Here is a 16,795-nt window from a genome sequence, read left to right on the forward strand (position 1 = left end):
ATGCAGAAGCTGCTAGGCTTTTACCTGAGATGCCTTACAAAATCAAATATATTAAAATGCTTCTGCTGACTTCATCATTTTCAGTACAACAATTTAATAAATCGTTAATGCTTTTATGTTGCTGAATATGCACAGATTTATCACTTTAAACACCAGGTTTGGTTTGGATTTCTTTTCACAGCCATAAAAAGGAGTATACTTTCATTTGGTGATTTAACAGTGTTCATGTGTGATATTTTGTTTTCTGAGTGTTTGAAAAAGTCAAATGGCTTAACTCTTAGTAAAAACTATTGTCAGTGTCATATTGTTGAGTCTGTTATAGTTGATGTCATAATGTTTTGTTCGTTCGACTTGCTTCAGTTGATCTCAAAGGTTGTGTGATAAACATGAAAAACTGACCAGTGCATCCTGCCTGTTTGTTTTTCAGGCCTTGATAAAGAGGTTATTTGTAATCAGTACCTTGTTTTTTATTTTTGCTCATTTTCAAGTTGAAATTGAAATCAAAGGAAGTCATTTGCACTGTGGCAGTGGTTTGTGACAAAATATTTTTGTAAAGAAAAAAATGCATGTTTTGAATAAAGCATTTGTTTTATTTTCCTTGTGGCCTCTGTCCTACACTTAACAATTCTGGTGATGTGACAAACTGATCTATGGTTGGATGTTTTTTATTTTTTATTTTTACAAAACATTTTAATCCCCTCCCCAGGTTTAATTTATTTATAGTATCAATATGTGTGTGTGATCAGTAGCATTGGTGCAAGCATCCTGGCCAATGGTTACCTCATTTTGAAGCTGAAAAGTGTGCCAAACTATTATTGGGCTCTGATGTTCAAATTAAAACCTGCTACTGACATCTAAATTACAAAAACTACCACGTTTTAACGTCGTTCCATCACTGTGTCTGTCCCTTTTCTACATTTGACCAATTTGTGCCTCTTTAAACTGATTATTGCCACTTTCTGCCCATTTTTGCCACTTTAACCCCTTGTTGCTACTTTTAAACCCCTTTTTCACTACTTCGGCTGCACATTTTTCTCACTTTTTTGCCTCTATTAACCCATTTTGCCACTTTTTGCCCATCGTTAACACCTTTAGCCAATTACAGGCACTTTCTAAACATTTTTTCTGTCATTTTCTGTCCTTTTAAAACCAAGATTTTTACTCAATTATTTAACCTTTTTTCACTGTTTTTTTTCTGCCAATTTTTTTTTTTTTTCACTTTTAAGCCCTTTTTTGCCAGTTTGCACTCTTTTGCCTCTTGGCAATTACCAAAAACTTGAGCCTCTGAGTTATTTCAGTTCCTTCTACTTTATTTTCTGGCTTCCTGGCATTTGTTTGTGTACATTATGGCTTAAGCTCTGAAGTTTGACATTACTTTCCAAATGGTTTAGTCAATGTGCATATCCGCATTGTAAAAACTACCAAAATAAGGTAATTCTGTTTCAAGAGGAGCATTTATTTTACTATGGCATAAATCAATCAAATTTTTATTATTATTGAGAGTGGTAATTTTTCAGGGTACATGTAAAACATGGTTATCACAGTTAAACTTTAAAATAGACCGTGATTTTCCTCTCCTCTATGGGCCCCCTATATTTGGTTTGGCCCCAGAAAGTTCTCCCGCTGTAGTCAGGCTTTTTGTTGACTAAGATAACTGTGTATAAAGGGACAACGCCCTCTGCCGGGTAGGAAAGGATAAAACTTTCCTGTTCAATTTGATTTAAAAAAAATGCCAACAAAAAAGTATTTAATCAGTTTCTATTTAATTACATTTGGAAAGCTAAAGATTTTTTTAAAAAATCTTTTAAGGACGTTAAGCCGTTATGGCAACTTTGATCAAATTGGGTATTTTTTTTTATGCAACTCAAATTCGTTTATCTTTATTTGGTTTCATGCGCTATATCTAGCTCTTTTATTGTACCGTTAACCTTGCAAAGCAGATGGATGCCATGCCTGTCATTGTGTGAAATGTGTTCCAGTGCATATAAGGGTTATTGTACTACTGTATCTGATATTTTACCGACTCTTAACTGCAAAGCCTCCAAGAATTTAACCTCTTCACAGAGGTTGCGAATATTATTTTCAGAAACTTTATTTTGAAAATCACGAGACAAACAAAACTCTATAAAAATCCGAGATCTTGCCGAAATAATCGTTATGCGGCGTTCAGGACAGTGCGTAAATCTCAAATCCCTGCAACGTAATGGAAGAAAGCGTTTAAGTCAGCGATATTGACGAATGAATGCGAGTATTTTGAAGAGCTTAAATCGGTCTCCTACTGTGTTTTAAGATTATCTTTTTAATTTTACTGCTGACTTTATAAAAGAAATGTGCTGTCACACTGCTTACAGTAGGGATTAGTACATGAAGGCGGCGCCTTACCGGATGTGACGTCACTTTCATTCTCACGTCTCCGCCAGTGTTTTTAAAAAAGCGGCGGTTGGCGTTGAGAGCACCTTTTGATGCAACACTTTGTTCACTATTTTGACATCTTTGTAACTTAACAAAACGTAAGTGTGTAACTTTTTATTTTTAACTCGACGACGTGAAAAACTTCCAACTTTTAATTCAACCCCATTAAAACGTGTTTGACGTATTTTTGCCCAAGCGTTGTGTGTTCATAAGAAAGCCGAGCTAGCAGAGGTCAGCTAACGTTACATGCTGCAGCTAAGTATGCTAACGAGGGTAATAATAGAAGTGTGCTGCTTTTATATGTGAATACATTTTCTCTGTGTAACATTGAATGAGTATACGGTTGTATAAACTTAATATGTCTTTAATGGTTAAATAGCCACTATCTGATACGATATAATGTCTGTATTTAACCCCATCTCCTTCTGTAAGCATACTATTAACATAGCTTTGTTTTTCCTCTTGGCTGGTAGGGTCCTGGTACTTTTCCTGAGTTGTAAGCTCTCTTCCTGCACCAGGATTATGCAGAAGCATCATTATGCAGAGAAGCAGGGCCTCCTGGGCTCTCTCTGTCCTGGGCAGAAGAAGCTGGAGGGGAAGATTTTCTACCTGGATAGTGTGAAGAAACGTGCCACAGCTCTGCTTTTGGAGGCCATATCACTTCTAGGAGGGGTAAGGTGTTAAAAAGATGAACTGCTCTGCTGTATGTCGGCATATCCTGTGTTGTGTTGCTTATATTTATAAAACAGTTTTCAGGTTCTAATCCAGCCAGTTAACACCAAAAAACAAAATAATTAGGAGTGTCAAAAGATTTATATATATGTGTGTGGGTGTGTTTTCAATCATGATTAATCCCAGGGTTTCTGTAGTTAATCACATCCTTATTCTTGTATTTTACAATTAAACTGTTCTGTCATTTTTGGATTTCTCTGCTGTCTTAAACTTGGGGTCATTGACTTTGAGTTTGGATACAGACTTGCTTTATAGGTAGATTGAAGAATTTATCATGGACCTAACCATAGAAAAGGGAACTTTTTATGGAGGAAATAAATGAGCAGTAAAAATGTAGTCAAGGCGCAGGTGACTTTTGACTTGATTTTTTTTTTTTAAAGAGAAATTAAACATTAAAAATTAGTCACAGACTTATTTTACATCACTATGGCTACAGGTAGATGTGGCAGAAGTTTGTTGAAAGGGACAATAAAAGTGTGCGATTAATTGTGATTTGAAAAATCAGTGCGTTAATTGTAGATCATTGTTAATTGTGGTTCATGCTATTAATCTTGACAACCCTGAAAAAAATATACAAAAATTTGGATGAACCATCATTGTGTATTGATTTACTTAAGGGTAAAAGTCAGATTACAATCATAAAGTATTACTTTTTGCTGTACCAAGAATGCTGGGGAAATGTGACTCTGATTTGAAGATGTTTTTTACTTGTATCGTTTTTTTATTCGAAACCACACCTTTTAACATTGTATGAAGAAAATTAGGCAATTTTTCATACTCACAGTACTTTTGACTATGTGCCAGCATAACACTTTATAAAAATGCTTGGTTATTGTTAAAGTTAAAGGTCAGCAACAAAAAGCATATGGATTCAAGTGCTGAAGTGAATATTGCTATCTGCCGTGTTCCTTACCTGCTCTTTTCAATTATGAAAGAACTGTTCTGTGGTTAAAAAAAGTGCCATTTTTAGTCTTCTCTGTGTTTGAGCTTTAATATCACGCTGTAGTTTTGTCACAAATGACTTCGCTAATTCCAGTGCTCAGTTTCAATTCTTGTCAAATTTAGTACTTGGAATTCTCAAGATCTGCCAGTGATCAAGTCTCTGCAGAAAGTAATGATCGACCACTCTTTTTCTTTCTGCTTCTGAAGAGGGTTGAGAGTTTCTTGCACAAGGATGTAAGCTTTGTTGTGACGGGGAGTCAAGAGGGCCAGAGTGAGTCGAGGTGTACCAAGACCAAAGCAGGAGCAAAGGAGATGAGGGATGAGGCCCAAAATCCTATAACGACACGAGAAAGTGCCCTCAGCAATGGCAAACAGCGACCAGGAACTCCAAGACCAACGGTACTTAACCTCTTGTGTTTAAACCATTTACTGCTGACTAATATATTGGATCAAAAGTTATATATGATTTCTTTGAAACCAAGCAGCCACTTCTTTTTAATCAGTATATTTGTCTGTGGTATCCTTCAGCTTAATGCAATTGGTATTATATAAATCCGCTGTTGTGTTCTCCACCTCAGGTTTGTGGCAGCCGTGGGAAAGCCCTGCTTGAAAAAGCCATCCGCAACAATGTAAGCCAGTATAGGCAAAATATGATTTATATGCAGAACTGCTGGCTTTATTCAAATTTGGGGTATTGGTAGTATACTGAAGGCTGAAATGGTGTTTCTAATTACCTTGTTTTGTTTTAGGAACGATTGAAGGGGAGCAGTGTTTTGGCTAACGCTCGGTCGTGGGGAGTGAAGATTCTGTTTGTGGATGGTATCCTTTTGAGAAACTCCAGTGGAAGAACTGGTGCAAAAATCCTCTGTCTTTGTTGTTCATATCTGTATGTAATAAACCTCTGCTCACACCAGATGGCGCCATCTGGGTGCTAGTCCAGTGCTGCTGCAGCTCCCTGGTAGAAGCTGGAAAAGTTTGTTGCAAATCAGCGGAGCAGTCATTGAAATGTCACATTATTAATCACACAAATAAAAAAAAAAATCTTGTTTTGCACCATAACTTTGTATCAGATGTCCTGTTGTATTTGAAACAGCTGACTCGAGAGAGCTTCAGTACAGTACCCAAGAGGCCAGAGGTAAGATGCTTTCACACATCAACAGAATGTTTGCTGTTTTACACAAGTAAAGACCAAATAATCTAATGGCCTTCATTTTGGTTTATGTAGCACAAATAAAAAGAAAAATTTAAAATGTGTGACATAGTGTCCACTTGCTTCTGTGCTCTTTCATATCAGAGACTGAATCTCTTTTTTTTCCTAATACAGAAAACGTACAACAAACAACAAAATGCCAATGTTGTCAAAGGTAGGTTTAAACATGTATGTGGTGCTTCATTGAATATTTGTAAGCAACACTGTTTGTTTTAGTATCAGACTAACAAACTTTATATTTCTTTTGCTTTCCTCTGGTGGACAGCTGCAGCTCTGCGGTCTCCCTATCTAAAAATTGAGGACATGAGCAGGTATGTGTCAGTACTCATTCAGTACAGTTTACTAGTATGTTAGTAACAGGGCTGGAGGCAGATAATTTCGATAGTTTAGGGTTAGTTTGTGCTTGGGATGGTCTTCACAATGTAATTTTTTTTGCTCATCAAACAGTTATATGCATTATTTGTAAGGAGTTAAATAATAAAGATATAATTATTTAGATTTAAAATGCTGAAACCTAATCATCGTTTGGGCAATAATGATACAAATCCACCAAAATAAAGTTCTTTACAGCCAACATATTTTTTTGTAGTTAGAGTAGCAATTTCACGTAAAAATGATGTATAAAGCTAAAGGTGTTCTTCCATGAATTGTTTAAATTTGTTAGTTTTGCTAAAAGAATGTAAATTCCATGATGCGGTCCATTGTTTGTCATCTACTTTCTTTATTTTTAATTGATCTGTCCTAATATTGAGCAGCAACCTAAATTGTTACCTACCCAAAAGATTCCTGGCTTTTGATAAAGCTGAAGCCCTGGTTAGTAGGCAGGAGGGGAGAATCATGACCTACTGTCTCCCACTTGGTGGTGTCATAAACAACTTGTGAATATACAGATAATCTTTAACTTGGTTTGGAGCAGCATTTTGAGACTTGGATATGGTGTAGGCTTTCTTGTAGTTTTGTTTTTGGCCTTTACCAATCTCTCTTAGCAATATCTGGCAATGGAGCTTAATGCTCCACTGTGTTCAGCAGCTTGTCCCTCTCTTTGTCTGCCTGCTGCTTGGTTTTTAGCAGTCAGAAGGAGATGGGATTCTGAAGCTTAATTTGTTTTAAACAGCTAAAAAAAGATTCAGAGAACAAGGATAAAGTGGAGCATTACTCTTCATACACGACAGTTAAGTAATAACTTAAGAAATAAGAACTTAAACTCAGTGTAAAACATGGTGAAACTGACTGAACTTTAAAGAAGTGACTACTTGTTCCTGTGGTTTTATTCCCATATAATCAAAGATGTACAGCCAGAATTCAGCAAGGAAATTAAGTTCATGTCTGCCCAGGTTCATGTCAGGGCTGTTTAGTATCATTAGGCATAATGACAGCGATACAACAATGGGTGGCAGTGATCTGTTCCCCTGCTTCCGCCCTTTCTGCCCCACAGGGTGCTAGTTCTGGAGGTTTACATTTCAACCCAGATGATTTTCTTAATTGAACCTGTGAGGGAGTCCCATCATGTAATGTGACGAGCCCCGAGTGAAGCTGCTCCCCAGGAGCTCAGACCTCTAGCGGATACGGTTTCTATTCGATGGGGCTTTGCAAGCTCGGCTGCCTCTTCCTGCAGGGGATCTCAGAGTGCAAACAGCTCTTTTCATTGGCCTTCTCATTTCAGTTAATTGAAGTGCTCTGCCTGATGCAGGGGCCATCGCTGGAAGAAACTGAGCCCAAGACCTCTGAAACATTTGAATATTAGTCGAGCTGGAGTACATATCAGATTTCTAGTGTCAAATTTAGTTTGCTATGTGATCCTGATATATATTCAGTTTGATAGTAAAAATTGGCTCTATAGTCAGTCTTTGTTGTTCTGTCTGCACTCTATTTGGTTTTATTTCTGATGGATTAGGGATTTCTTCCCTGAGCGCTGATCCTCTTTATAGGGCACAAGTATCTTGTGTTTTATTCAGAATCTGGACAACATTTTAGTGATAGCTTATATACATTTTGTGTGTGCGTAATTCTGTGTTTTCTGTTCTAACCAGGAAATACAGACCTCTTCATATGCAGTCCATGACTTTCCCCACGATGTGCTACTCCGGGAGATTCAGTCCCTTTGAATCTCCTCCTGCTTTCTTTGAAAAACAGACCGGGCAATTAGAAAATAAAACAAGGTTTGTTTAATGGACATCATTTTACTGACATACCCCATGTTTGGCTAGTTTGGATTAAAGTTAAGCTCACATTTTTGTTTAATTCTGGACCAAAAAGGATCCATTTCAGAGTGTTTATTCCTTTGATATTTAAGTAGGGAGAAGAAGAAAGTTGAAAGCAGCGTTCAGGACAAATCTCAAACTCCAGTCAGCTGTAACCCTTCACCCTGGCGGCCGCGCAAAAAGGATGTGTCTTACTGTGAATGCTGTCATCAACACTTAAATAATCTGGAAGAGGTAGAAATGCTTAAGTATAACTCTTTTTAGATCACATTTAAATTATTATTTTTTCCTTTGGCCTGTACTTTCTTTTTACTTTTCTCTTTGTTTAACCTCACAGCACTTGCAGTCAGATCAGCATCGTGCGTTTGTGCTGGATCCCTCTAACTACACTGTTGTGGACCAACTAGTGTCTGAAATGCTTCCAGGTTTTGAACTCAATACATCTCAACCAGAAGAAGAAATCCTAAACAGGTTAGTTTTGTTTTCTGCTGAGGAACTCCCTAACATTTCTGTAGTTTGCTTTATCTCACATAGTCAGTTTTTAGTGTTTAAATAGGGGAATTTTATTATTTTCTATTTGTTCATTCTAGACCACTTTCTCCTATGCCCATGGAGCATGTCTGTGAACTGGAGCCTCTCACTGATGTTGAGACTGAGCGAGCTGTTCAAGCCCTACAGTCATTCAACACTCACATCTTTGACCCTCCTATCAATCCTCTTCCTTCTGGCCCTGCCAGCCCATCACCAGGACTTCAGCGTCCCACCCCTTCTACTGATGTCCAGCCTTCAACCACTCTCACTGACACCAAGCTCCCGCTCAGTCCAGCCATGCCTGCTTTGGATGTTGAACCACAAACCAACCACTTATCCCACCAGCTGCCTGGTACCCATTATCTCTCCCCTTGCCTGTCCTCAGACCCCTACCCCCTTCCTCCAGTCCTCAGCCCACAAGTCTCTTATCCCTCTCATATGTTGGAGCCACACGGCTTATACTCAGAGCCTCCGATCCTCAGCCCTCAGAAGTACACTGTGGATGACGCTGCAGAGGGACACAAAGGAGAAAATGAGTCTCAGTTTGTCCCAGACATCACAATTCTTGTCTCCGACCCACTTACTTCCTGTGTGGCTTTGACAAATATGGAATTAGTAAAAGGATCAAACCAAGACAGTGAACTAGGATTTAGAGGGATTATTTGTTCAACAGAAGGTTTGGAATATGCTACGCCATTTTCTTGTAGATCTCGTTCCCTCCCTCGACAGTCAGCGACAGCACCAAACCCTAAGAAGCGCTGTAGATCAGCCAGCCCAGACTACAGCCGGAGCAAAAAAAGGAGGATTACAGAACAAGGTCATGAATCTGCAGAACTAGAAAAAGACTCTAAGGTGAAACCTGAGGGCTGTGTATTATTAGACAAAATCTACTATCCAGATTTACCATCCTCTCCAAACCAAAAATTCTCTTCTACATGCACTGGTCCTTTAAAACAGGATTTTACATTGTTTTCTATTCCTGTTGTACAGAATTTCACTTGGACATTGACTCAAAACATTCATAGTAGCACTTCTGTTGATCAGCCATTATGGCCACCCTCCTCAAACTCAAAGATTTTTGATCCTCCTGTTCACTTTAACAAATCCCTCTCAAGCCAAGACTCTCAGCACCTACAACCCCTCTCCACATCTGTGTGCATAGAGCCGGCCCTCATACCAGACTTCACCGCCCTCTCTCCATCATCATCAGACTCAGACTGGGACTGTGAGCTTCTCTCACACATCGGATCAACTGCAGCTGCCCCCTTGTCCCCTGCTGAGCAGACATGCGAGCTGGACCAGGAGCTCCTCCATAGGCCGTGTACTTGGATGCATGATAGCAGCTATGAGTCCCGCTTACACACCGTCCTACAGCCAGCCAACACGGCAAGCTCGCTAAGTGGGGATGAAATGGACCCTTCTGTGTTCTCACGAACTGTGGTGCAGGTTGTGGAGGTTCAGCATTGACTGTTTCTAATCACTTTCAAGAACTGGAATAATCAAGTCATGTCACGTTTCAAGTCATCAAAAAAAGCCAGTGAAATGTACACTGAATAAGTATTTAAAACTTTGTGCAGCTAAAATGTGACGCTGTTACTAGAGATGCAGATTTTTAACCATAGTTTATTTTCTAATAGAAGTGTCTGAGCTGATGCTGCAACTTCTCATGAGTTCATAGCATCCTTTATCACTGACTGCAGCATCTGAGCAGCTATGTCCGGGAACACACGGTGGTATTGAGAATTTAATGAGGCATTTCTGAAGGAGTGCATTACTCAATTACAGTGAGTGCTGCGTCTGGATCAGATCCCACTCTCACTAGCGCTCAGGCGTTAGTGAAGGACTCGCACAACACGTGAAACAAATCTGTGATTAATGTCAAATGGCTTTTCCTGCATTTTGAAGGTGGGCCAGAGGACTGACTGTCAGAGAGAGCAAGAAGTTTACCATCTTCACTTATCTGTAGTGCAAGGTCAATGCAAAAGTAAACAAAACCCCACGCTGTCCCAAAATCACACCATGTCTTATGTGGCAATTTAAACAGGTGCAGAATATAGCAATCTATGAGATATACCACATGATTTTAGTGTGAGCAAAACTTTATGTCCTTGTACAGTGTGTTTTAATAAAGGATTTTAACCATCACCATTTCCTTCTATTGGACTCAGAAAAGGTTCTCTCTTGGGTAAAAAAACTTGTGGTACACTGAATATTACTCTTCCTATTCTTTGTAATAAATGCTGACTCTGCTGAAAGGCTGAAGGAGAGCTAAATGAGGACTGAAGGATGAGGAAGGGCAGTGAACGGAGGGTCGATGTGTCCTGTTTGGCTCGTCAGCGCAGCTTCCAGCTGACGCAAACAATATTTGATATCTGATCTCCAACCGAAGTTACATAACCCTTTAATATCCACAGCTGCATGAATGAAAAGATCATTTGTGTGGCTACAACTGTCCAAAAGTGAAGCAGCACAGTACTGCCCTTGATTTAGTGTTGAGGGGAATCTTAGGGTCTGCCTCAAAAGATTATGCTGTTTAGGCCGTTACAAGCTGTGCAAAGTATTTACAGCCCTTAAGAAGTAGTTCTCCATGCTGGCTGGTTTTAAAGTCTTTTGCATTTTGTGAAATCAAGTTTTGGCTAAAGGGTATATCGTGCTTTTCTTGGCAAGAGCCACCCCCTCAAGAACAGAGGAGACTAAAATACAGACTCACAAGTGCAAAACAGACTGATGAGTAACTGCAGAAAACACTTTTTGCAGTTTTATCAAATAGATAAACTGAAAAGAATAATAACCTCATCACCTCAGTATGGACATGAAGAAGAAAAAATTAAAAAACTGTAACCCAATTTTATACTTTTGGGCCTTGGAAAAATTAACCATTTGGTAGATTTGACTTAAGTCATAACCTGACATGCCAGATAGACTCTTTCACATATATACTGCATGAAACAGTCATGGACAGAAGTATTGGCACCCCTGAAATTTTTCCAGAAAATACACCATTTCTCCCAGAAATCGTTGCAATTACAAATGTTTTTGGTATACACATGTTTATTTCAGTTATGTGCATTGGAACAAAACAAAACAAACAAAAAAAACAAGATAAAAGCCAAAATTGACATAATTTTACACAAAACTCAAAAATGGGGCGGACAGAATTATTGGCACCTTTTAAAACTGGGTAAATCATTTTATTTCAAGTATGTGATGCTCATTTAAACTCACCTGTGGCAGTAACAGGTAATGGCAATATAAAAATCACACCTGAAGCCAGTTAGAATGTCTAAAAGTTGACTTAACCTTTGTGTTGTGTGTCTGTGTGTGTCACACCAAGCATGGAGAAGAGAAAGAAGAGCCCAGAACTGTCTGAGGACTTAAGGAGCAAAATTGTGGAAAAATATTAACAATCTCAAGGTTACAAGATCATCTCCAGAGCTTGAAATTCCTTTTTCCACTGTGCGTAATATAATCAAGAAGTTTATAACCAATGGAACTGTGGCTAATCTCCCTGGACGTGGACAGAAGAGAAAAATTGACAAAAGAATGCGATGCAGGATAGTTGGAATGGTGGATAAACATCCTCAGTCAGCTTCCACACAAATTCAGGCTGTCCTGCAGACTCAGGGTGCAAAAGTGTAAGCTTGGACCATATGTCATCATCTGAATGACATGAAGCGCTATTGCAGGAGACTGAGGAGAACCCCACTGCTGACAAAGAGACATTAAAAAAGCCAGACTGGAGATTGCAAAAATGTACCAGAGTAAGCCTCAATCCTTCTGGGAGAACATTTTGTGGACAGATGAGACTAAGGTAGAGCTTTTTGGAAAAGCACGTCATTCTACTGTTTACAAAAAATAGAATGAGGCCTACAAAGAAAAGAACACAGTACCTACAGTCAAACATGGTGGAGCTTCAAAGATGTTTTGCTGCCTCTGGCACTGGGTGCCTTGACTGTGTGCAAGGAATCACAAAATCTGGAGGCTGTTTGACCGCCATGTAGGGCCTAGTGTCAGAAAGCTGGGTCTGCGACAGAGGTCATGGGTGTTCCAGCAGGACAATGACCCCAAACATACCTCAAAAAGCACCAAGAAATGGTTGCAGACAAAGTGCTGGCGAGTTCTGAATTGGCCAGCAATGAGTCCAGATCTAAATCCCATTGAACACCTATGGAGAGATCTCAACACTGCTGTTGCAAGAAGGCACCCTTCAAATCTGAGAGACCTGGAGCAGTTTGTTAAATAAGAGTGGTCCAAAATTCCAGTTGAGAGGTGTACGAAGCTCAAGGGTGTGCAACCAAAAATTAAGTACTAAGACAACAATTTTGTCTGGCACATTTTTGAGTTTTGTGTAAAATTATGTAAATTTTGGCTTTTTTCTTGTTTTTTTTTCTTTTGTTCCAATGCACATGAAGGAAATAAAAAATTTCATGCCAAAAACATTTGTAATTGCAACAATTTCTGGGAGAAATTGTGTGTTTTCTGGAAAAATTCCAGGGGTGCCAATAATTTTGTCCATGACTGTATCCAACAGTGTTCAGCAGGGGTGGAAAAGTACATGACAAGCTTTGACTGGTGAAGAACATTGTAAACAGAGTCTCTCCAATCTCAGCTTCTGAAGTTTGAAACTCATCCAGAGAAGTCATAGGTGTGTTTGTGGGCCCTTTGACTAGTCACCTTCTTGCACGGTGACTCAGTTTGTGAGCAAATTTACACACGTGCCAGATTCCTTCCATTTCTTGGTGATGTATTTAACTGAATTCTGGCAGATGTTCAGTGCCTCAAATATTTTTTGTTTCCATCCATTGACTTTTATTTTTTAATAACCTTTCCTCTGAGTTGCTTGGAGTGTTCTTTTGTCTTCATGGTGTAATGGTAGCCAGGAATACTGGCTCCAGTGACTGGACCTTGGAGCAGGTGTCTTTATAATTATGTCACTTGAGACACATTCACTGACCTCAGGTGATCCCAGTTTCACTAATTGTGAGACTTGGCCAGACCTCTGATAACTTATTTTACCTCGTATATCTTTATTTCTCTGACATTACTTCGTAGAAATCTGTTTTCACATTGACGTTTAAGAGTTTTTTTGTGTCAAAAGAGCCAAATTATGTTGACCATGATTGATTTATCAAATCAGTAAATGAATGGGTTGAATACTCTTTATAAGCAGGCTGTATTTGTTTCCTTTAACATGGAATGTTGAGTGTTTTTTTATATGACATGTGGGCATCATTGCTTTAGGATGGACCATGTTTTGCTAACCTGGCCCCCTGATGGACAAACTTAGGTGGTGACCAAAAATCCGAGCTAACATAACATTTATTGGATATCCAACTATAGATGCATTGAAATGCTGCCTCCTGTTTTGCTGACATTTTTAAAAGTTTGCTAATTGTTTTTAAAATAATCGTAACTTTTCAAGTCAGCAGAAATACAATAAATAGGTTTTTAAAAAGAAATTGCTTCCAGTTTGTGGTTATGGTTTCGAACAGGTAGGCTGCTCTTGGTCCAGCTTTTGGACCCTTCAGCGCTAATTAGTGGGTGGGTCCGCTAAGTCCCACGTGCTCCTTGTTTCCAGGTCCTGAGCTCCTCGCAAAGCCTCATATCTCCGCGCGAGCCTTCGACGATAGGCCGAGAGGCGCAAAGCACGGTGACATCGACACGCACACACCCACCCTCACCGACCCCACCATGCCGCTGGAGCCGAGGAGAGCAGCCTCACCGGGGCGTTTTTAGTTCACCGGAGGCGGTGAAAGGAGGCGAGAGATGCGGGCGCCTCGTTCAAAGGAGCCCCGCTGTTGTGTTTGTGTCCTCTGTCAACAACAGTCCAACCGCAGCTCCGCGCGCGCCTCCTCTCAGTTCATGTAACGGCGCTGCACCGAGGACATCACGAGGACTATGTGAGCACCATGCTCGCTGTGAGATGCCTGCTGTTCGCTGCAGTGTTTGCGCGGGGCTCCGTGACAGGTAAGATTTTATTTCATGAAAGACAACCTGATATCAGTGATAAGGTTTTATTCTTTACCGCGTTCACTTCACCTGCGCGCCTTAACATCATGGACCGTGGTGCTGTTGCATTGGTATCAACAAGCACCTCAAGTCATGCAGGATAACACAACGTTAAATTTGGATTTCCATGGGATCGGTCTGCTCTTGTTCAAGTGAACGGAAAATCCTTGTGCCCTCTTGCAGGTGTGAGACAGTGGGGGAGTGTGGGTGAGAGGTTCCCTCCTGCAGAAGAGGTCGTTCGGCCAAAACGGCTCCTCCAACAGCTCCACTCCCAGGAAGAGCTGCTCCAGAGCCGCCTGGACACAAGGGTCAAGAACTACACTGCTGCAGCACATGTGAGTGTGTTGTGCACCCATTCATCTATTTTTTTACATCCGTCTCACAAGTCTGCAGAACTGAGAGTATTTGAGTAGTGAAAATTCAGTTTGGATACATATGCTGCAACAGTATATGGACTTCACTTAACTTCACGTTCTACTTTATATCCTTGACCTTCATTGTGTTCTTCAGTCTTTACAATTTCCATGTTTTGTTAGATGCACATTGCATTCGCTCAAAGAGACACACTTTCTGTTATAGCCCAATACATATACTTCTTTAAAGGTTATAAAACAGATGCACAAGCAATGCTCACGATTTATGAGCTCACACTGCATGATTTATGGTCTGGTGTGATCTGAGTTCTCACATTGTTTCAGTCAAATCTGGATGGAACATTGGCAAATGTCAATGAAGTTTCCTTTGAGAAGTCCCTCAGCAAGATTTGAAGTCACCTCTATCTAAGCTTAAGTTCTCTCATATGCATAGCTCAGTCACTCTACATTCTAATAATAACTAATATTTCTATCTTGATCTTTTTTTGTGTCACAGTAAATTGTATAAAATCACTCAAATAGCACAATTCACCTTTTGAAATGTTTCATTTAAAGTTTTATTATCATGGCAGTTGGGCTGCATGCTTTAAGGCTAATTGTTGCTGGGGTAGTGTGACACAATCATCATCCTAGGTTGCAGTAGTACAGGATGATATCAGCAGCAAGAAGCTGCAGAAAAATGCTGAGCTGACTCCCTTCAAAGCTTAATATTTAGCATTAGACCTCAGTCAGTGCATTTACAAGAGGGACGTACAAGTCAATGTCTCTTGAAATACTGGTGCATGAAATACTGGTGTACATCTAGCCTGACAAATCAAGACACTGTCAACAATAAGGCTAATTCTTCACACTTATTTCACAGGATGCGGTAGGTGTGGGAAAAGGTGACTGACAGGATAGGCTAGCAAAGAAACAGCAAAGATTTTTGATGTGCAAGTTGTTTGATTGTTGGAAGACAATAGGATGAGATTCAGGACAAGGTCAGCAAAGAGATGAGAGGTGCATATTTATCCACAGGGGGCGCCAAAACGATTGCAACTTTTAAGTTCCACACAGTAGGTTTAAAAAAGCTCAACACAGTCTGACTGCAGACTGTACATCTCTGACAGCCACTCTCACAGGCTGTGCATCTGAGACCCTGTATAATTCAGAACAGATGGTAAAACTTTTGAAATAAAATCAGATCAAACTTACCTTTAGGATAAGGGTTAAGGTAATGGGTTGGATGCCAAAAGTTAAAAACCTGACCTGCAAAACCTGATGGCAAAATGTTTATTAAAGCAAACCGTTTCAAAACAGTGTGCTCACAGGAAAAAAAGCTCATCCTACATGAAAACATTCTAATGCAGCAAGCATAGCTTATGCACATTATCTATGTAGCTAATATAGCTAGAGCCACGACCACAAAGCAGCTAGGCAGCTATATTAAGGCTTATGTTGCTAAAGCTTGCTTATGTAGTAACGTTAATTACATAGCTAGCTTAGCTATGTTAGCTTTAGCTAAAGCTAACATAGCTTAAGTGAGCCACCATTCGTGTTACTCCTTCTAAAACAGGTCTATACATAATTTAATCCTGAATTAGACCTCTGATCTCTGTTTTATTTATGAAATATTCTTTAGTATGTAATATTTTCAATGTGGTTATTTCATGAATGTGACTGCCAGACTTACTTATAAACAAAGTTGAATTTTGGAAAAAAAAAAAAAAACTTAAACTGGAAATATGTTTCACGTGAGAGTGGCTGTCAGAGATGTTCGGTCTGCAGTCATGCAGTCAGGCCCCTCTCATAAAATTTTGAGTCATGCAACAGAAAATTTTGTGCAGTACCTACATAATGAACTAAAGAAAAATACACTAGATTACCATAACTCTAACTTTTTAGAATATGTGGCTATAATAACTGATATAATGTGTATTTGATAAAATATAAAACTTAGAATAGTGAAATAAAAGCTATATAAGGAGCAGAATAATGCTGTTTGTTTGACCAGCCTATTATCTTAAAACAACACTAGAAAAAGCTGCTGTGCTGCATCGGAAATATTGATAATTATCTTTAAATAAAAGCAACACAACATAGCTTAAAATTAGGACTAAAACAGAGGGATGGTTTCCCCCACCCCCGACTCTCCATCTGCCCTCTCAGGACCTTATTGACCCTTTTTTTGTCCTCGCCTGTAATGTCACAAACACTATAGGCCCCCTTTTTTAGCTGCCTGCTTTAGAGTCCATTAGATAATATTTCACACCTCTACCTGTCCTCTCTTGTTACCTGTGCTATCTATCAGTCAGCAGCTTGTCGGTCAGTGGATATGACACAGGTCTGACCTTGAGCTGTGCTCGGTGTCTCAGGATGTCTGTTGACTGGTCAGTGGAGAAGTC

The 16,795-nt window shown here is 39.6% G+C and overlaps 2 protein-coding genes across 5 annotated transcripts in view; both read left to right on the forward strand.

Moving 5' to 3' along the window:
* Positions 1 to 2,421: 2,421 nt before the first annotated feature.
* On the forward strand, positions 2,422 to 10,173 carry dbf4b (DBF4 zinc finger B). 2 transcript variants are annotated; one of them, XM_041814911.1, is made up of 12 exons: positions 2,422 to 2,510; positions 2,886 to 3,084; positions 4,294 to 4,485; positions 4,665 to 4,715; positions 4,836 to 4,905; positions 5,157 to 5,221; positions 5,411 to 5,450; positions 5,562 to 5,607; positions 7,327 to 7,455; positions 7,590 to 7,731; positions 7,835 to 7,968; positions 8,088 to 10,173. In XM_041814911.1, the coding sequence occupies exons 2-12, from the start codon at positions 2,935 to 2,937 to the stop codon at positions 9,493 to 9,495; spliced, it is 2,427 nt and encodes an 808-aa protein (XP_041670845.1). In that variant the 5' UTR covers positions 2,422 to 2,510; positions 2,886 to 2,934; the 3' UTR covers positions 9,496 to 10,173. The 2 variants fall into 2 exon arrangements, with proteins under 2 accessions (XP_041670845.1, XP_041670846.1); XM_041814912.1 differs by having other exon boundaries at positions 7,593 to 7,731.
* A 3,442-nt stretch (positions 10,174 to 13,615) lies between these two features.
* adam11 (ADAM metallopeptidase domain 11) overlaps positions 13,616 to 16,795 on the forward strand; it is a 42,933-nt gene continuing 39,753 nt past the window's right edge. For all 3 annotated transcript variants that reach the window (XM_041815867.1, XM_041815865.1, XM_041815866.1), the window contains exons 1-2: positions 13,616 to 13,995; positions 14,221 to 14,372. In XM_041815867.1, the coding sequence (XP_041671801.1) occupies positions 13,938 to 13,995; positions 14,221 to 14,372 (210 nt within the window). In that variant the 5' untranslated portion in view covers positions 13,616 to 13,937. The remainder of the gene's footprint in view (positions 13,996 to 14,220; positions 14,373 to 16,795) is intronic.

The sequence above is a fragment of the Cheilinus undulatus genome, linkage group 20, assembly GCF_018320785.1.
Source record: "Cheilinus undulatus linkage group 20, ASM1832078v1, whole genome shotgun sequence".
NCBI lineage: Eukaryota > Metazoa > Chordata > Actinopteri > Labriformes > Labridae > Cheilinus > Cheilinus undulatus.